Source organism: Sciurus vulgaris (genome assembly GCF_902686455.1).
Source record: "Sciurus vulgaris genome assembly, chromosome: 17".
Lineage (NCBI taxonomy): Eukaryota > Metazoa > Chordata > Mammalia > Rodentia > Sciuridae > Sciurus > Sciurus vulgaris.
The window spans coordinates 61,992,492-62,010,509 of record NC_136478.1 but is presented as its reverse complement, the minus strand read 5'-3'; the positions used below and the strand labels follow the sequence as shown (position 1 = coordinate 62,010,509).

The window sequence follows — 18,018 nt, the reverse complement described above, 5'->3', positions numbered from 1 at the left end:
TGTCCCCTCTAACCCTGGGAAGTTACTTCAAGTGGAAAGACTTTTGAGCATGTCTGTCCCCACGGATTGAAGCCCTCCTGACAGTAGGCCATTCCCACCTCCATTTTCTGTACCTCCCATGGAGCCCTGCAGCTAAAAAATGACTCCACAAGGGACAAGGGGAAGTGCAGTACTCTTGTGGAAATGACAGGAGTGACTTGTTCCCCCCAGGGTGGATTCAATGATGACATTTCAAGTATGTGGTTCTATGGCTGAGGGAAGGTCAAGCGCAAAGAAATAATGGCAGTCAGGGTCACATCCCTGTTCCTGGACTCCACAATAGTGTCAGGGTCAGGTCCATGATGCCAACACTGGCAGGGGCACTGGCATAATTCCATGAGCTCCTCCCCCAAATAATGTGGTACAAAATGCTGAGGAACAGGCTGGCCAACTCCTGAGTGTCTTCACTGCTCCCAGGGAATAAAATTATGAAAAACAGCAAGGAAGGAAGACAGTGTGTGGCTTTATGTTCAACCTCTTCCCAAACAATCATTTTCCTGGCCTCACCTGAACATTACAAGAGCCACACAAAGTAGGGGAGATTGCACCATGTTCAGATGAGAAACCTGAGACTCAGACAAGAAGGGCCTGACTCACACTTTCATGGGCCAGGAAGTAGAGGTGGCAGCACTGGGAAGGAACCTGAGCTTCCTGGCAGGGAAGGTTGTTAATTTGTGTCTGAACACAGGGCCCAAGAGTATGGGAGAGGGAAAAATAGTAGGAGGTGTCTCTCCTTTCAGATCAGTGCTTGATGAAATGGTACCATCTGGAAAAAACGAGCTTGAGACACACTAATTAACACTAAATAAAATTAAATGGATTCTTTCCAGTAGGACTTGCCAGAGCCTTTAGCACCTTTGTGCTTCCCAGATCTCTGACCAGGACCAAGGCCAGGGCCTGGGGCAATGACTGACAGAACTTGCATCCCAAAAGCCTCCAGAGTGGGCACAATGGAAGTGGGGGCATTCACAGCATGTGCACGTGTGCGCTCGTGACATATGTGCAAAGAAGCGCATGATCGTGTACACAAGCACATATGTTCTCCATCACTGATACTGGGCTCACATGTTAACCGTAAAAGGCAGGACGGACAGGTACCCAAGATCCAGAATCTACTTCCCCCGAGGTAAGATAAGGTCAAAAGTGCCTCCACTGTCCCTCAAGTCAGATTCCACAAGGCTTTATTGGCACCGGACCAAGTCTGGTACTCCTAAGTTCAAGATAAGGCACGGTCAAGGAAGGGGTCCCAACCCCGCAAGAGTCCTCCCAGGAGCACCCAGCCCAGCCGGGGATGGGAGGGCACTTTCACCGCGGGGCCCAGGGTGGGAAAGGAGTCCTGGTGTGTTGGGGGCGGGGAAGTGTGCACAGTGCAGGGATGGAGAGGAGAGGAGAGGCGGGAGACCGGCCCACTAGAAAGGGAACTCGCACACGAAGTAGAGGCGCCGTTGGCAGTCGTGGTCCCACCATGAGCCGTCATCTGAGGCCTGCGCCACGCAGTTCTCCAGCACGCCGCCGTTTGGCTGATCGGGACTGAGCGGATGCGGCGCGGCGCTAGGTTGGGCGCCCGGTTCGGTGCTGGGCGCGCGATGCCAGGCGAAGAAGGACACCCGCTGGCCGTTCTCGAAGAGGTAGAGCCCTTCGGCGCGCCGGTCGTGCACGCCCAGCCACACCGGCCAGTTGTAGGGAGCGAGCGCTGCTCGCAGGTAGCGGGTAAGCGCTTCCATCTGCTGGCGGTCCGCAGGCTGCGCCAGGCTACCGCCCCGCGCCACGCACCGCGCCTGCGCCGCCGCCTGCGCCTCGAAGTCGCGCGAGAGCAGGAAACACTTGTGGCCTAGGCGCAGCCCCTTTAGACAGCCTGAGGGCGGGGCGGGGAGGGAAGTAGGCGGGGTCAGAGCTTTCGGGGCGGGACCAGGGTTTCGGCGAGAGGAGGCGGGGTCAGAACCCCGGCGAGCAAGGAGGCAGACGACCAGGGCCGCCGGAGGTGGGGCCAGTCTGCTGGGGAGGGACCCTAGGGGGCGTGGCGCGGCCGGAGTTGGGTCAGCACAGTTGTGAGGGGAGGAGTGTCCAGCCCATAGCCCATCCCAGTTACTCGAACGTCCTGGGCGCCAACACACCCCAATCCTCTGGGGACACTCTTGCCCGTGACACGCAGGGCCCCTCCTCCCACCAGTGCCCAATCTGGTCCGGATCGTCCCATTTTCCCTGCCGCGTGTGGTGGGGACTTACCCTCCAAGCGGCCATGCTCGCGCTCGGCGCGGCCCTGCGCCTCCTGCAGGACTTGCACCGCGTCGCGGGTGTCGCCCGCCACTTCCCGCAGCTGCCGCAGCCCTTGGGTCAGCTCGACCACGCGGGTGTCCAATGAGTGCAGACGGACGTGCAACTGGTGCAGGCCTGCGTCCAGGCCGGCCAGGCGGCCCACTGCGGAAGGACAGGGCAAGCGCTGGAGGAGGAACCTTGGGGTTCTGGAACTTCTGAGTCCAGTAGCCCGGGCTCTTGGAGGCGAGGACTGGGACCCGGGGCCCCCTGGGATGTGGGGGCTCTGGGCTGGGCGGTGAGCAGCTGAAAGGCCACCCCAGCTTCTGCTTACTCACAGATATAAGTGATGGTGTCCTCATGGGTGGGAGAGGGACTGGGGATGGAGGAAGGGGTTGGCGTTGCTTCCTCCTCCTCCTCCCCCTGATCCTCTTGAGTCTCCCAGGCCAGTTTGCCTTCAGGAGTAACAGCAAGATTCTCATCCACCCCCACAGCTGGCAGCCCCAGAGCCTCCTGCAAATGCTGGAGCAGGGGAGGGATGGTCAGCCCCAGCTTACCATTCCTGATGCCCCACTGTCCCCCTCCAGCTCAGCTCACGCTCTGAGCCTGAGTCCTTTCCCTGAACCCATCACCCCCATTCTCTGAGCCTATCCCCATCACTCCCCCTTGACCATTTCCCTAATCTTGGAATACCCCCTCCCAAGCCCACAGTTCCCCCAAACTCCACAGCTCACCTTCAGCATCAGAGCCTCCCTCTCCCGCTCCTCCTCCAGGGCACCTCCCCAGCCTCCCTCCCACTCCCTCTCAACTCCCCGAGCCCCGTGACCAAAGCCCAAGAGTTGGGGGACCACCAGGGCCCCAAAGAGCCAGGCTGCCTGCATCAGGCTGAGCTCTCAGCACCCAAGGTTGCAGATGTCAGGGTGTCTGGGGTAGCACTAGGGTCTCTGGGGACTGGTGAGTGCCCCTGTCCTGTGTGCAGATCACTAGCCCCTGGATCCTGCTTTTCCCAGCCTCTTCTTTGTGCCTCCCCTCCTGCTCTTGTCTCTGTCCGTTGGTCTCCTGGGCTCCTCTGAGTGTGTGTCTCTCCCCGCCCTCTTGGCTCCCCAGAGGTCCTGCCTCTGTGGCCGGAAACCTCCAACGTTCCAAAGCCTTGATCCCGCCTTGGGTCTCCCCACACCCCCCTCTTTCCACTTTCCAGAGCTTGCTTCCGCCCTGTTCTTTCCTTCTGCCTGGCCAAGAGCTTAGATGGTCAGGAAGAGGATGGAGCTGGCTTTCCAAGGGATCCTGGGGATGGCAGGCCCCAGCCTTGAGAAAGGAGCCCCCTTAGGATCAGCGGGCAATGATGGGGTTCTGGGGCTTCAGCCTTGCTCCTTTCTCCCCCTCCTGGCCATTCCTGAGGAGGGGGGAGAACTCTGGGACTCACTAAGGTTGTTATTACCCTGTGGCCACCATCGCCCACACACACTGATGGAAGAGACTCTTCCACCACTCTCAGGCTCTGGGGCACCTCCTACACCCCAGATGGCTCACCCCTGCCCTCTCAGCCCTTGCCTAGCAATGCAAATGGGGTGAGTGCATGGGTGCCTGTGGGGACACGTGTGAAAAGCATGCTTGTGGTTGTGTGTGCAGTCCCAGATGGGGTTCCTGGATTCAGTGCCTACATTTTACTGGAAGCCTCCTGCAGGCCAAGTGCTGGGCAGGGCTATGCTGGAGACTGCAGCTGCTCACAGTCAAGCAGACAAATGAGTCCCCAGGGTGAGAGGCTGGGCAGAGGGTGGAGATGGGGCGGAGGTAGTGGCCAGAGAAGTTTTCTCCAGGTGGTGAAATAGACAGACGCTGGGCTGGGTGCAGACAGAGCTCCAAGCATTCAGTAGGCTGCCTCATCCCAGCCTGGACCACTGCAGTCACCTCCTCCCTGCCCTCCCCCTCCTTCCTCCCAAGCCCCTCCAATCCCTGTGGCTTGCCGCAGCCAGAGCAATCCTTCCAAACCATAAATCAGATCACATCATTCCCCACTCCCCTGCTCCCCCACCTTCCCATCATAAGCAGGAGGGAAGCCAAACCCGAGCCTTAGTCCTCAGCACAGCCTGCCTGGCTGGGGGCTGGGAAAGGAACCCTTTGCAGGTCTGCAACCTCATCACCCCCTCTGCCTCTGCCCCGCTGGCTCCTTGCTCTGCCCCACCTCGTCCTGTACACTTGCCTTTCCCTCCTTCTAGAAGCTTCTTCCCTCAGCTCTCCCTCATTATTGGGGTCTCAACTCCAAGAAGCCTTCTCTGGAAGCTTCAGGTCCACAAGTTGCTTCATAAAGTGTCCCCCTTGTCAGTCATTTTGGAATAATCATTTTGGCATGATCTTGTGTGTTTGTTTACATATGCCTCCTGCCAATGAAAGCAGGGATTCTTGTACACTGCCATTTCCCTTGAGCCTCCCTAGCACGTAGTAGGGTTGATCCAGCTGAGTGGGGAGGTAGCCGTTCCTGGTGTGGTTGCAGCTTGGTCAAAAGGCCCAGAGGCTTGACTTTTGTGTTTACCATGCACCCTGAGCTCCCAGGGTGTTGGCTGCAGCATGGGTGGAGAAAGTGAGGGCAGTGGGAGAGAGGCTCAGAGGAAAGCTGGAGACCATGCCATGGCCACCCTATGCCAGCCCTGTGGGTCATGCAGGGCTTTTCCAGCCTCAGCCTGGCTGGTTGTGCAAACAAGCACGGAGTTCATAAGCCAGGAATCAAGGGGTCTGCTCTTCAAAAGAGGAAATGGAGGCTCTGAGAGGGGATAGCACAGATCTCTGGAGTCACCAGCCTGCTGGCAACTGGCCAAGACTTCTGGCTCCAACAAAGAGCAAAGCATCTGCCCTCAGCTACTGGAAGCCCCAGAAGGGGCCTTGAACATCAACACATCCAGTTTTCCATTTTCCAAGAAAACTGGTACACAGAGGGCAGTGTGACCTTGGACAGGCTGCTCACTGCTTCACGCCTGGGTTTGTCCAGTGCCCATGCAGGTGCAGAAACCCCTCACTAGGCCTAGAGACCTCAGAGATAATGTGTAGGTCCAGAAAAAGGCTGTAGAGGAGGCAGAGTTTCTCACTGCTGGCGCCCAAAGGAGCAGCTGTTCTCCCTGGGTCCAGCTGCTTGCCACCTGGGCGGGTGGGTGTGCATCAAAGGGGCCTCCCACTCCAGCTTGTCCCAGGAACCCTGGAGAGCCTGCAGCTGGAGGCAGACTGAACGGCTGACTAGAACTCTCTACTATAAAGTGCCTGTGTTTACTGGTGACCCAGGAGGTACCATTGGAGCCAGAATAAGGTAGACGCCTGGGTTGCCCAATGGAATCTACTCTTTCTGAGTGCATCCTGGGCATGAGTGAACACAGCTGACTGCAATTGTGCATGAGCTCTGAGCACATGGCTATGCAGGACTATTGGTGATAAGTGAAGATATGTAACTGTAGTGGTGCCAAGCAGTGCACAAAGAGGTCAAGTGAAGACTCTGGAGCCAGTATGCCTGTCCGTAATCCTCAGTGCTGCCTCTTCATAGCTGGGTAACCTTGGGCAAGATACTTAGCCTCTCTGTGTCTCAGTTTTCTGTGCCTTTGTAACACAGGGAGGGTGAAAGGCTCAGAGCCTGGCATACCACACTGCTCAAGGAACGTCCGGGGAGGAACTATGGCACTGTATTGTGCAAATAAACAGGTGTGTGCAAACGGATGTGATGGATGGTACTATGGGTGTGTTGGGAAGGCTCACACACACCTCCCTACCATGTGTCTCCATTACCAGGTTGTGAGATATGAGAACACACACCCAGGTGTGCTTTCTGGGCATGTGGCAGGCAAATCTTGCACTGTGCTGCATGTGTGCTCTGGCACAGGGGTGTGACAAGCACAGGAGGCTGGGTGTTTGTGGTCATGTGTCCCCAAGTACATTGTGCGTGGATGGCATGCTATGGACAGAATGCACGTGTGGAGTAGTCTGTGAGGACTATGCAAGCTGGGGTCTCTGCACCTGTGCCTTGGGAGAACGGTGCCTGTCGGGTGCGCCCAGGTGTGCCTTGCCCTGTGCTTAAGTGATGTGTGTGTGTTTAGAGGCACAGAACAGGAATCTATAGCTCTCAAAATCCAATTTGGGGATGTGGGTGCCTGGCAACAAGTATTTATTGCACCCCACTGTGTATAGGGGGCGGTGGGAAGCACTCTAGGAGGAGGCGGTCTTGGGACGTATATTGGGTACCCTTGGGGGGCGGGACCCCATCGTTGGTGTATGGGGGCGAGCAGGGTGGAGTCCGGGATTGGGGACTTGGCAGTGGAGAGGAGCGGTGGGGGAGGGCAAGGGGAGGGGGCGGAGCCGGCGGCGGGGGGGATGGGCGAGGTTTGGGGGCGCGGGGAGGGGCGATGTCTCCTCCGCCGGCTCCCGGAGGGAGGGGAGAGGGCGGAGGGAGGGGAGGGAGGGAGAGAGGGAGGGAGAGAGAGACAGGGTGAGGGAGAGACAGTGAGAGCGAGAGAGCGAGAAGGGTGGCAGAGGAGGCGCGGAGCGGGCGGCGGCGGCGGCGGCGGCGGCCCGAGGAAGAGGAGGAGGAAGAGCAGGCGGAGACGCGGCGCCTGGAGCGGGCCGGACCCAGCCGGGGGCGGGCGAGGAGGGGCGCGGCGGCCGCGGCAGAAGGGGGGGCGCTCTGCGGATGGCCAGGCCCGGCCCGCGGGGGGGGTGAGGTCCTCGGCCCCCCCGCCCTCCCCCCCGGCCCCCGCCCGCCCCCTCCCCGGCCCGCTCGCCCTCCGGGGCGGTGGGGCATGGCCTGAGGGTCCCCCGTCTCCGGGGGGGTGGGGGGTGGGGGGAGGGGGGAGGGGCCGCGGGCGCCGCCGACCGGGACTCAGCAGCCCCGCCAGGCAGGTAAGGGGGCCGGGAACCTGGGGGTTTGGTGGAGCTGCGGGGCCGGGGCTGCGGGAGGGGGCGGGGGCGCCCCGGATGTCCTTGGCCCGGCGCCGGGCTCCGGGCCTGGGTGTGCTGGGGGGGGTGCGGGTGAGGAGGGGATCGGTGCCCGGGTGACACCAAATTGGGTTACGCCCCGGTCCGGGGTGCCCCGTCCCAGATCGCATCCTTGATGAGGGTGCACCCCATCCCCCGCCAGCAGAGCCCCTAGCCCGAACCCGCCTCCCGCCTCTCCAGGGCCAAGTGTCGGTCGCGGTAACCGCCTCCTGGCCCTGCCCGGCCACTCCCCCGCCTCGCCCACCCTGGCGCACCTGGGCCCCTCCCTCAGGTCACCCTGGTTCGCACCCCATCCAGCGAGGGTCTAGGCCCGAGGTTCCTCCGCCCCCCTCGACTGGCTCTAGCTCCCACTTCTCCTTCCCGGCGCCGCGATTCCTTCCCACTCCCTGCCCAGGCTCCCCGCATCCCCACCGCGTCTCCAGTCCTTTCACCGCCGGCCGGCGCACCCCCTCGGCTCCCGCCCCCGAGTCCCGCTCCCGGTGCCCCCGCCCCTTTCCCCGGCCCGGGGGCGCTCCCCCACCAGCCTCTCGGCCTCAGCCCGAGCTCGCTCTCCTCCCCCCTCCGCCTCCATTCATTCTCCCGGGCCGGCTCTCGGCCATGCCAGTCGCCCCCTGGCCCCCCGCAGCCTCCCAGGGCACCCCCTCTCCCCTTCTCCACACCCCCCCTCGCCGATTCCTCAGCCCGTCTCAGTACCAGCTGCGTGCCAGCTATTCTTAGCCGCGGAGCGTTTGATTCATGCCGCCCCGGCGGAGTGTGCCCGCTCCCTCCCTCGAGGCCGGAGGGGGAGGGGCCGGAGCCGGTCGGGGGGCTGGGGCAGGCGCGCGCGCCGGGGGCCCGGGACCAGCTTTTCTTTCATCCCACCAGTCACCCCATTCCTGCGGGGCTGGAGCTGGGGGTCAGCCAGGGTCAGCCGAGGGGGAGTGGCTGTGGCCCCAGATAGAGGCGGGACGTGTGGTAGGGCGGACAGAGGATTGGAAGGAGGCAGGGGTCTCCTGCAGGGCAAGGTGGGTGGGGCAGCCGGGCTGCGTACCTGGAGCAGGAGGGGGCTTCCCAGCTCTGGACACGCGTGGGGGAGGGCCCCGGCCGTGTTAGATGCTCGCTCGCCCACAGTTCTTGGAACTCTCTTCCCTCCACACATATTTTGTCTTCCCTTCCCCAACCCCCTAACCCATCCCCACTCCCCCAAAGTCAGCAGTACCCTCTACTGCTTCCCATCTCCATGGCAACGGTGCAGGAGCCGGGCCTGGTGTGGGGGGGAGGGACCAGACCAGACATTCTGGTTTCCGGTGCTGGGGTGGGAGTAGGGGAGAACATGAGAGAGGCAGACCCCATTTGGAAGGGACCCACCTTCATAAAGCCATTTTGAAGGAAAACGGGACCCAGAGATCTTTACCCCTGCCCCCAGATCTTCACCTCACTTTTTGGTCTCCTCCCCAGCCACCCCCCTCCCAACTCTCCTCAGTGGAACCACCAGTGCCAGGCAATGCCGGCCCACCCACCCTGCGGCGCCAGTCCTGAAACACTCCCACATGTTATCCTCAGCATCCCACACCCACCAGGCCATCACACCTGGACATCTGCCCCCCGGGACAGCTTCCCCACCCAGCCACAGATCCTCTCAAGATGCCCCAATAACTGCCAAAGGCCATCACTTCTCAGGTTTACCCAGTGCAAGATGGTTTGCCTTGTGACAACCCCATCTCAATGCCCCTTGCTCCCTGGAATGACGAATCCCCAGCAACCCTCTGCACAAGTAGACAGCCACACTCAGTGAAGCCAGTGGCTCCACCTGCTCACAGGCACCTCCTGTTGCCCCAGGCTCACCACACCTCCATCTCCCCTTTACTATAGCTCAGCCTCAGCCTCCCTCAGGGTGAGGGGCCAGGCCAGGGCCAGGAGGGCAGGATGCCGGTGGGTTGGTCCACCTGTCCGTCCTTAGCTAATTTTAGCTGCATTTTCTGTGGCCTGACAAAGTGGGCCAGTAGCTCCCGCGGTGATTCTGCGGTTTCTGGGACACGGCCACGCTAGGTCAGCGGCAAAGTGGGGCGCAGGGGGGGCAGGGGCTGCAAGCAGGGCCAAGGGCAGGGAAGGAGACAGGTGCTGGGAGCATGGCAGGAATAGGGATGGGACATGGACTTGTAGAGGTGGCAGAACCTGTGCCCAGTCTCCTTCCTTTCCTGTTCCTGAGAGCAGCGAGGAAAAGCTGCCCTTGACCACTTGTCCAGAGTGGTGCCAGTGGCCTCCAAGGGGTTCTGGGCTCCTAGTCTGACAGTCACCCTTGGCCCCTGCAGCTGCCTGTGATGCTGCCGTCCCCCGTCGCCCCGTGGCCCCACAATGACCCACAGCCCTGCCACAAGCGAGGAAGAGGAACGCCACAGTGCCAGCGAGTGTCCCGAGGGGGGCTCAGAGTCCGACAGCTCCCCAGACGGGCCAGGGCAAGGCCCTCGGGGGTCCCGGGGCCAGGGCAGTGGGACACCTGGTAGCCTGGCCTCCACCCGAGGCCTCCAGGGCCGATCCATGTCTGTCCCGGACGACGCCCACTTCAGCATGATGGTCTTCAGGATTGGCATCCCGGACCTGCACCAGACAGTGAGTGACCACCTACTTGCCAGGAGCAAAACTGGCCTGAGGAGGCACCTGGGGCTGGGTGTCCTCCCAGGAAGCCCCCTTGGCTCTCATTGCCAGGCCCCACCTACTTTCCCATCTCCTTCCCCGTGTCCAGAATCACCCCCTACCCCAGCTGTACGCTTCCCTCCCATCGCACCTTGGACCCCTGACTCACCTAGCCCCGGCTGTCCCCTCCCTCACCAGAAATGCCTGCGCTTCAACCCCGATGCCACCATCTGGACTGCCAAGCAGCAGGTGCTCTGTGCCCTCAGCGAGAGCCTGCAGGATGTGCTCAACTACGGCCTATTCCAGCCGGCCACCTCGGGCCGGGATGCCAACTTCCTGGAGGAGGAGAGGTTGCTGCGGGAGTACCCCCAGTCCTTTGAGAAGGGGGTGCCCTACTTGGAGGTGAGGTCCACAGCCTCCCCAACCCCTTCACTGACAACACAAGTCGTGCCCTAAAGCACCCTACCCCTGACATATGCTGGTCCCAGTTGAGACCTTACCAAGGGAAAATCCAGTGGGCTGTTCTGGATCTCCTACGAATCACAGGAGGGTCTGAGGCTAAGTCCAAATCACCATTTGTTCTGAGTAGCCTTGGGAAAATCCCTTCCCCACCCCAAGCTTCTCTTGCCCCATGGACTGGGGAAGGACCTCCAGTTACAGTAGGCATTCGAGAACATCCCTTGTGGGGTCCTCACACCTGCTTCTTCAAGTAGGAGTTGTAAGGAGCGCATGCCTTAATGACCCAGCACCCTCAGGAAAGCTCCCTGCCACCCCCTGCCCACCCATCCGTGGCTCCAGAGCTGTTTCCACACCAGCCCTGAGCTCACCCTGGGGCATGAGAAGGAGTCAGACCCTACCTGCTCAGGTTCCTGCTTCTAAGTCTGTGTGTCTCTCCCCTCAACCCACTGCTGACCTCAGTTCCGATATAAGACTCGAGTTTACAAACAGACCAACCTGGATGAGAAGCAGCTGGCCAAGTTGCACACAAAGGTGAGAGAACCCTGCTGACATTGACCCCACCTCACCCCTTCCCATCCCTCTCTGGCTGCTCATCCTTCCCAGGACCACATCATTTCCACCGGGCTCCTTTGCCTCCCCCTTCTGTTCCCCTGAGACCTCATGTCCATTCAGGGTCCCTTCCTTACTCCCACTTGTCCTATCTGGGGACTACTTCATGGACACCCTGCAGCCCCCCGATCCCATAGCCTGAATCTCCACCAAATTCAGGGATCAGCCCCCTCCTCTCCATTGGTATCTGTTCTGGGATCTAGCCCTCCAATCCTGGGGCTTCATCTCCCCCATGTCTCCCGTGGTCACCTAAAAGCTGGAAGGAAGTCAGGGGCTGCAGTTGCCAGAGGGGGAGGATTCTTGATTCTCAGAAGGAAGAAACTCTGACCCCCTCTTAGCACCCCCAACGCATACCGTGCACCCTCTTTCCTCCCCGACCTGTGCCATCCACTTTGGGAGCCACTTGCCACATGTGGTTTCGGAACACCTGCAACCTGGAGTTGGGTCACAGGGGATCGAAAACGCTCTGTGCGCGCGTGTGCACACACACACACACGTGAAACATCTTATTAATAACTTTCCCGTGGATTGCCTGCCGAAACAGTATCACTGTGGACATTCTAGTTCGAGAACATAGCTCATCAAAATGAATTTCAATATAATTGATGGTTCCCCTTTCCTTTTTGCTTTGGAGGTGGCCACTAGAAACTTTTCAACGCCACTTGCGGCTGGCTGTGTATTTCCGCTGGGCCGTGCTGCTGGAGATCTCTGCCTTTCCCCCCCTGGTCCCTGACCAGCCTGACTTCTCTCTCTGTCTGTGGCACAGACGGGGTTGAAGAAGTTCCTGGAGTATGTGCAACTTGGGACGTCAGACAAGGTGGCGCGCCTGCTGGACAAGGGGCTGGACCCCAATTACCATGACTCGGATTCGGGAGGTAGGGAGGAGCCCATGTCATGGAGGACACCAGGGGCCAGGACTGGACAGCATGGGCAGGAATGCCAAAGTTCCTACCACGGTCACTTCGGAGGGGGGCCGTGGAACCACATGTTGGGGTGTCGAGCTGGGGAGCCACGGAGGTGGTATGGGAAGGGTTGACGTGGAGGCTGAGGGCCTGCTTGTGACTGGCCTTTCTTGACCCTCAGAGACCCCCTTGACCCTGGCGGCCCAGACTGAAGGCTCAGTGGAGGTGATTCGAACTCTGTGCCTGGGCGGGGCCCACATTGACTTCCGGGCCCGGGATGGCATGACAGCGCTGCACAAGGCCGCGTGTGCCCGGCATTGCCTGGCTCTCACGGTGAGGCTGCCATGACCACCCCTTTGCCCTGGGACCCCGGCTCTGTTCCCCTGGTGCTCTTTCAAACCCTAGTTCTTTCATTTCCTTTAAAAATAGCTGCTCCTCCTATCCCTGGTACAAAGCCCCTCTCCACGGACTGACAAATGCACGGTCCCTATTGTCATTCCAACTCCTCAGGTGTGCCCATCATGCAACAGCTGCTCCCACAGCAGCCCAGGGAGCTCATGACTCTCCCCAGCACAGCCTCCTTGCTCAGACACCCAGACCACGCTCTGCTCTGACCTGCTCACCCACCCAGCTTTTGTCTCCCAGGTGTCAGCCCACCTCACGTCCCTTAAAACAGGGAACCCTCTGCTGGGCTCCAGACGTCCCGCACACCTGAGCCACCCTCCGCCTGCTCTTTCTAAGCTGGTGCTTCCTCCTGGGCATCCCTCTCCTCTCACATGCACATAGCCCCTTCACATGCTGTGCCTACGATAATGCTCTTTTCCAAATAGGCAGACCCCAATGCACCTGTCAGTTCACACAGAAATGTTCCTCTTCCTCGCCCCCTCAGAGTACCTGGTTCCTCTTCATGCCCAGGCCAGGACTGGCTGCCCCCAAAGATGGCCATTGACGAACACCCCATTTCTCGGGTGCTCCAGTGGACTTGGCCCACCCTTCAATTCTCCAGCTCCTCCTTCTACATTGAGACCCCTTACTGTAGGCAAATGCCAGCCGCCAAGAGCCGTCTTTCATCCCTGGAATGAACCACGCATACTCAGTCCCAGACCCACACCCTGTGCATGCACACACCCAGCCTCTAGGCCTCCCCTGTCCAGTCCGTGAGCCACTGGCCACATGGGGTCGTTTAAATTGAAATTAATTAAAATGAAGTAAAATTGCATCTTAAAATCCTCAGTCTCCCTCACCACTTTCAGGCGTCATGGCCTTCTCGTGGCTACCACAGCGATTGCACCCTTGGAGACCATCTCTAGCATTGCAGAATGTCCTGCTGGACAGTGCCCAGGGCTGCTCTCAACGCTGTCTCCTATTAGTATCAATGGCACCCGCCTCCCTCGCCCAGATCTATCCCTTAAATAGGACCATTCCCCACCCCTCGGCCTGCACCCCAGGGAGGCTGGCCCCGTGCTTGCCTTACTCCACGCTCACCCTTTCCCAGGCTTCCGCCTGTCCCCCATCTTTGGGACTCTGGTCTTAATAGCACCTCTCACTTGGCCATAGGCCCTCCTGTGCCCAGACTCCAGCTCTCACTTGTCCCCCAGTGAGCATCCTCTGGAGCGAGGGGACACTACAACAACCAACATTCTTTAATGACTCCTCCAAGGTCACCCATGGGTGAAAGGTTGGGCAGTATGTGAGAAGGACATGTCCTCTGGAGGCATCTCCTCTGTCTCCTCATTGTTCCCCAGGGATGGGAGTGACCCAGCGAGGGGAAGGCCTGGCTCAAGGTCTCCAAGGCGTCATGGTTGAGCTGAGGCAGGCTTCGGCAGTGAGGGCCACCCAGGAGTCCTCACAAGCACTTCAGAATGAGCTCGTGCTAGTGTGACCGTCACCTGTCTTTCTTCCTTGGCTCTCTCTCCCTTCCTAGGCACTTCTGGACCTTGGGGGCTCCCCCAACTACAAGGACCGCCGGGGGCTGACCCCTCTGTTCCACACGGCCATGGTGGGGGGCGACCCCCGCTGCTGCGAGCTGCTCCTGTACAACAGGGCCCAGCTGGGCATAGCTGATGAGAATGGCTGGCAGGAAATCCACCAGGTGCTCCAGACTTGGCCCTAAGGGGTTGGGGGGAGGCCTGGGCCCCAGGGCATCCCAGGGGCTGGGGCTGGGCCTGGGGTCCAGATGCTGGGGTTCTTACAGAGGGCAGCAGTGAGAATAGTGTGTTCTGCACAGAGGAAAAGGTAGTGGACATCAGGACCTGAGGGGACATGGGCTGGGGGATTGCACAGCTTGATCACCAGGAAGGGTGAGGCTGGCCTCTTGGCCCTCTTGAGGTACTAGACTGGACACCAGGCATGGGAATGGGCAAACATTCAGGCTTGTGAAACTGACGGCCTAGGTCCCTGGGCAGGAATGGGGTGGAAAGGAGGAGAGGAGGTGGACGGGGGGGTTCCTGGCTTCCGGGGAGAGGCACCTGGACAGTGTCAGGCTGTGATGATCTAGCCCCCGCTCCCTGTCCCCCAGGCCTGCCAGCGGGGCCACTCTCAGCACCTGGAACACCTGCTCTTCTATGGGGCTGAGCCTGGAGCCCAGAACGCCTCGGGGAACACGGCCCTGCACATCTGTGCTCTCTACAACAAGGTCTGACCCGTGGGGCCCAGCCGCCCTGACACCCACCTCCCACAGCCCCCTCCCCGGCGCTGGGCCCAGGCCCTGTGGACTTCAGCCTCCATGCCTCCGCATTCTCTGCTTCTCCGCGGCTTTCACCCTTCATCCATCCATCCTTCCATTCGTCCGTCCGTCCATCCATCCATCCAACAGATATTGACAGAGTGCCTTCCCTTTGTCAGGCCCAGAGCTGGGTGTTGGGGACAGTGTTGAGCTTGTGGCCTGGAAGGGAGCAGACAATAGCCCCTGCTGATACAGTCCAGGGTGCGCAGAGTGAGGTCACAGGGAATCCAGGTCCCTGGGAATCCAGGTCCCCACGGAAACCACCCCTGGGCTTGGCCTAGGGTGGAGGTGGCTTCCTGGAGGGTGTGCCTCCAGGTTTGAGACCAGCCAGAGTCAGCCAAGCAGAGGGCACAGCCTGAGCAAAAGACCAGAAGGAGGGCCGGTGGGGACCACTGCGGGAAGTGAAAGGGGTTCCATGGGTCACCTTTCCCGTGTGTCTCCAGCCAACCATCAGTGTGCATGGGGGCTGTGCAGGAACACAGCGGGGACAGAGGAAAGGCCAGAGTGCAGCTCCCAGTGGGGATGATGCAGGGTCGCAGGTTTAGCAACTTGAGGCTGGGTGGACACTTCCCCCCTCAGGAGGTCCCGGGAGAGGTGGGCAGTCTGCAGCAGCAGGAGGTCTCACCCAGGAGCCGGAGCTGCACTGGGACAGCTGTTGGCAAGGCGTAGGGCACCTCTGCCACCTGAGCACCCAGGGATCCCACGCAAGTCAGCCCCACTCAGAGCACCCATCTCCCATTTGTCTCCCTGCTCCCTGCCCTTGAAGAGCTCCGGGAGACGGGCCTGGCACGAGGCTGCTGGTCTGGCAGCCCCCTTCCTCCAGGAAGTCTTCCAAAGCAGCCGGCCCCTTCTGCTTCAGGAGAACTCGCAGTGCTGGGGACTTGGCAGGTGGCCACATGCCGCCTGGTGGCGGTGAGCAGAATGCTCAGCGCTGAGGAAGGACTCTGTGTCTGTCAATCCAGACCAACACGGGCGGGCATTTGCCCTCCCCGCCTGCTTCTGTCTCTCCTCCTCCCTGACCACGGGTCAGGGTCAGGTCCTCTGTTTCCGAGGCCACTGTGCAGTGGAGAAGGGAAAACGGCAGTCCTGGGCAGGCTGCAGGGTCCTGACCAGGCCCCTTTCCCACTCCAAGACTCTGTCCTTCTCCCTGAAACGGGAATGACATCAGCTGATTGAAGGGGATGAGTGAGCATATCTATTAAGTCATAATAATAATAATTGTTATTATTATTATCATTACCAGTGTCAATCAGGATTCAGTCAGGGGACGTACCATTCATTTGAGCAGGAAAATTTAGCACAAACAATTAATTACATAGCAGGCACGTTGACTCTGAACAGCCTGGACGAACATGTTATTTTCCCTCTTTGGAGCTTCCCCCATCTCATCTGTGAAATGGGTCAGCAGTTAATGTCCACCACACAGAAGGATCGAGTGGGTTAATGTCTGGCTTGCTCTTGGCATGATGTTAATAAACGTGAGCTCGTCTCCTACCTCTCCAGATCCCCTGTCTTCCCTCCCAGGCTTTCAGCTTTCCAAGGGCTGGGGCTGGGGCTGGGGCTGGCCATCCTTCCCTGATCTTGCTCCCCTGGCCTCTTGTATGCCTGTCTGGCCTCTGGTGGTGAAGGTCAGGTTCGCGTGTAGACTGTGAGCTCTTCTGGGGTGGGGACTGAGCTCAATGACTTGCTCTGTCCCAAGCCCCCAGCTCATGGTAGGCCAGGCTGCGTCTCTGTGGAAAGAGTGAATGGACAAATGCTGAGTCAGCCATCGTAGGTGCCCCCCCAGGCTGTGGCAGTGCCCACCTTAGAATGTTCCACGGTGTCTGTTTTGACAGACTGAGTGACTCAAGGACTGAGTGAATGAATGACTCAGCGAACAAATGAATTTTGACTGACAGCTCCATATCCTCCATCCTCATCCTTCCCACATGCATTTCTTGAGCACCTACTGTGTGCCTGGTGCCAGGTGCTGGGGACGTGAGGTGAATCAGAGACAGTGTCTGCCCTGGGTATGGTGGGGGGAGTTCACAGTCTGGCGAAGAGGCAGACGTGTAAACAAATTATCGCAATCCCGTGAGACATGAGATAGGCGCTAGTCTGCAAGTAAATACGAGGTTCCCCAGGCACCCAGGGGAGGAAGCCACTACCTAAGACTTGGGACATTTTCTAAACTTGGGTAGTGTAGAAGGAAGAGCCCGTGAGCTAGTGGATGATGCTTGGACCCCGTACCTCCATCGTGGGGGCTGGAGGTGTGTGAGAATATGCTAAAATACAGGTGGCAGTGTTACCAGGGCAGCCGGGGACAGCGTGTGCATACCCAGACATACACGCTTACACACATGCATGCACATTCTCAGCACGCACACACAGCACCCACTGGACGGACTGCTGTCCAGGGAGTGGTCTTGGTAATTGGATCTGCCTCTCTCAGGGCTTCATTTGTAGGAGACAGATGAGCGTGAGGATGAGAAGGCCAGGTTCAAATCCTACCTGTGGGTCTTGGGCAAGCGATTTGGCCTCACTGAACCTGTCCTGTAGAATGGGCCTGGGCCCGTATCCCTACAGGGTCAGACAGGATAAGATGAGGAGGTGTTGTGGCTACTTGAAATTAGCATCTGGGAGCTGGAGTGGAGCTGTGCTGGGGCAGCCAGGTTGGATTTGGCCAGGCCAAGACAAGGCGAGAAGAGTCTCCCCCCTGAGTGACGGTCCATCAAACAGTCCCTGTGCGCGGGCACTATTCCAGGTGGCGGGTGCCACAGACAATATGAAGTTCTTGTGGCGCTCACCACGTGCGGGAGGAGATGCCAGAGAGAAAAATGACATCAAGATGGAATTTCAGGACAGAGTGTTAGAAAGAAATGACTTAACACTGGCTTCAAAGAATGCCTGTCACATGCAAGAGTGTCACATAAAAATAAATAAAATAATTAGAAAGGAACAGGACAAGGAAGTTCCTTTGACAGAATGTTCAGAGAAGGCCTCTCTGAAGCTGGGCATAGTGGCACATCCTATAATCCCAACTACTTGGGTGGGGAGGCTGAGACAGGAGGATCAAGTTCAAGCATGCAAGTTCAAGGCCAACCTTGGCAACTTAGTGAGACCCTGTCTCAAAATAAAAAGAAAAGTTTGGGGATATAGCTCAGTGGTAGAATATTTGCCTGGAATATTTAAGATTCTGAGTTGCATCCCTAGTACAGCAAAACAAAACAAAAGCACCTATCTAAATGGGTGGCATTTGAGTAAAAACCTGAACGAAGTGAGAAAGCAAGCTGTGGGGAGACCCTGGTGTGGAGAATTCCAAACAGAGGGATAAGCAGGTGCAAAGGCCCTGGGGCAGGAGCATGCCTATCAGAGGAGAAAGGAAGCCAGTGTAGCTGGAACATGGGCAGCAAGGGAAGATGGGAGAAGATAAAGTTTGTCCATAGGGGCAAGCAGACAGCTCAGGTGGGG

At 59.1% G+C, this 18,018-nt stretch overlaps 2 protein-coding genes across 7 annotated transcripts in view; one reads left to right on the top strand and one right to left on the bottom strand.

Moving 5' to 3' along the window:
• Positions 1-1,203: 1,203 nt before the first annotated feature.
• Positions 1,204-3,409, bottom strand: CLEC11A (C-type lectin domain containing 11A). Of its 2 annotated transcripts, none has more exons than XM_079119867.1 (4): positions 3,027-3,409; positions 2,748-2,814; positions 2,266-2,457; positions 1,204-1,894 (listed from the first exon to the last, which is right to left on the bottom strand). In XM_079119867.1, the coding sequence occupies exons 1-4, from the start codon at positions 3,171-3,173 to the stop codon at positions 1,449-1,451; spliced, it is 852 nt and encodes a 283-aa protein (XP_078975993.1). In that variant the 5' UTR covers positions 3,174-3,409; the 3' UTR covers positions 1,204-1,448. The 2 variants fall into 2 exon arrangements, with proteins under 2 accessions (XP_078975993.1, XP_078975992.1); XM_079119866.1 differs by having other exon boundaries at positions 2,631-2,814; positions 3,027-3,403.
• A 3,357-nt stretch (positions 3,410-6,766) lies between these two features.
• Positions 6,767-18,018, top strand: part of SHANK1 (SH3 and multiple ankyrin repeat domains 1) — a 46,661-nt gene continuing 35,409 nt past the window's right edge. For all 5 annotated transcript variants that reach the window (XM_079119863.1, XM_079119864.1, XM_079119862.1 and 2 more), the window contains exons 1-8: positions 6,767-7,164; positions 9,552-9,849; positions 10,072-10,275; positions 10,792-10,863; positions 11,708-11,816; positions 12,025-12,176; positions 13,768-13,935; positions 14,362-14,478. In XM_079119863.1, the coding sequence (XP_078975989.1) occupies positions 9,595-9,849; positions 10,072-10,275; positions 10,792-10,863; positions 11,708-11,816; positions 12,025-12,176; positions 13,768-13,935; positions 14,362-14,478 (1,077 nt within the window). In that variant the 5' untranslated portion in view covers positions 6,767-7,164; positions 9,552-9,594. The remainder of the gene's footprint in view (positions 7,165-9,551; positions 9,850-10,071; positions 10,276-10,791; positions 10,864-11,707; positions 11,817-12,024; positions 12,177-13,767; positions 13,936-14,361; positions 14,479-18,018) is intronic.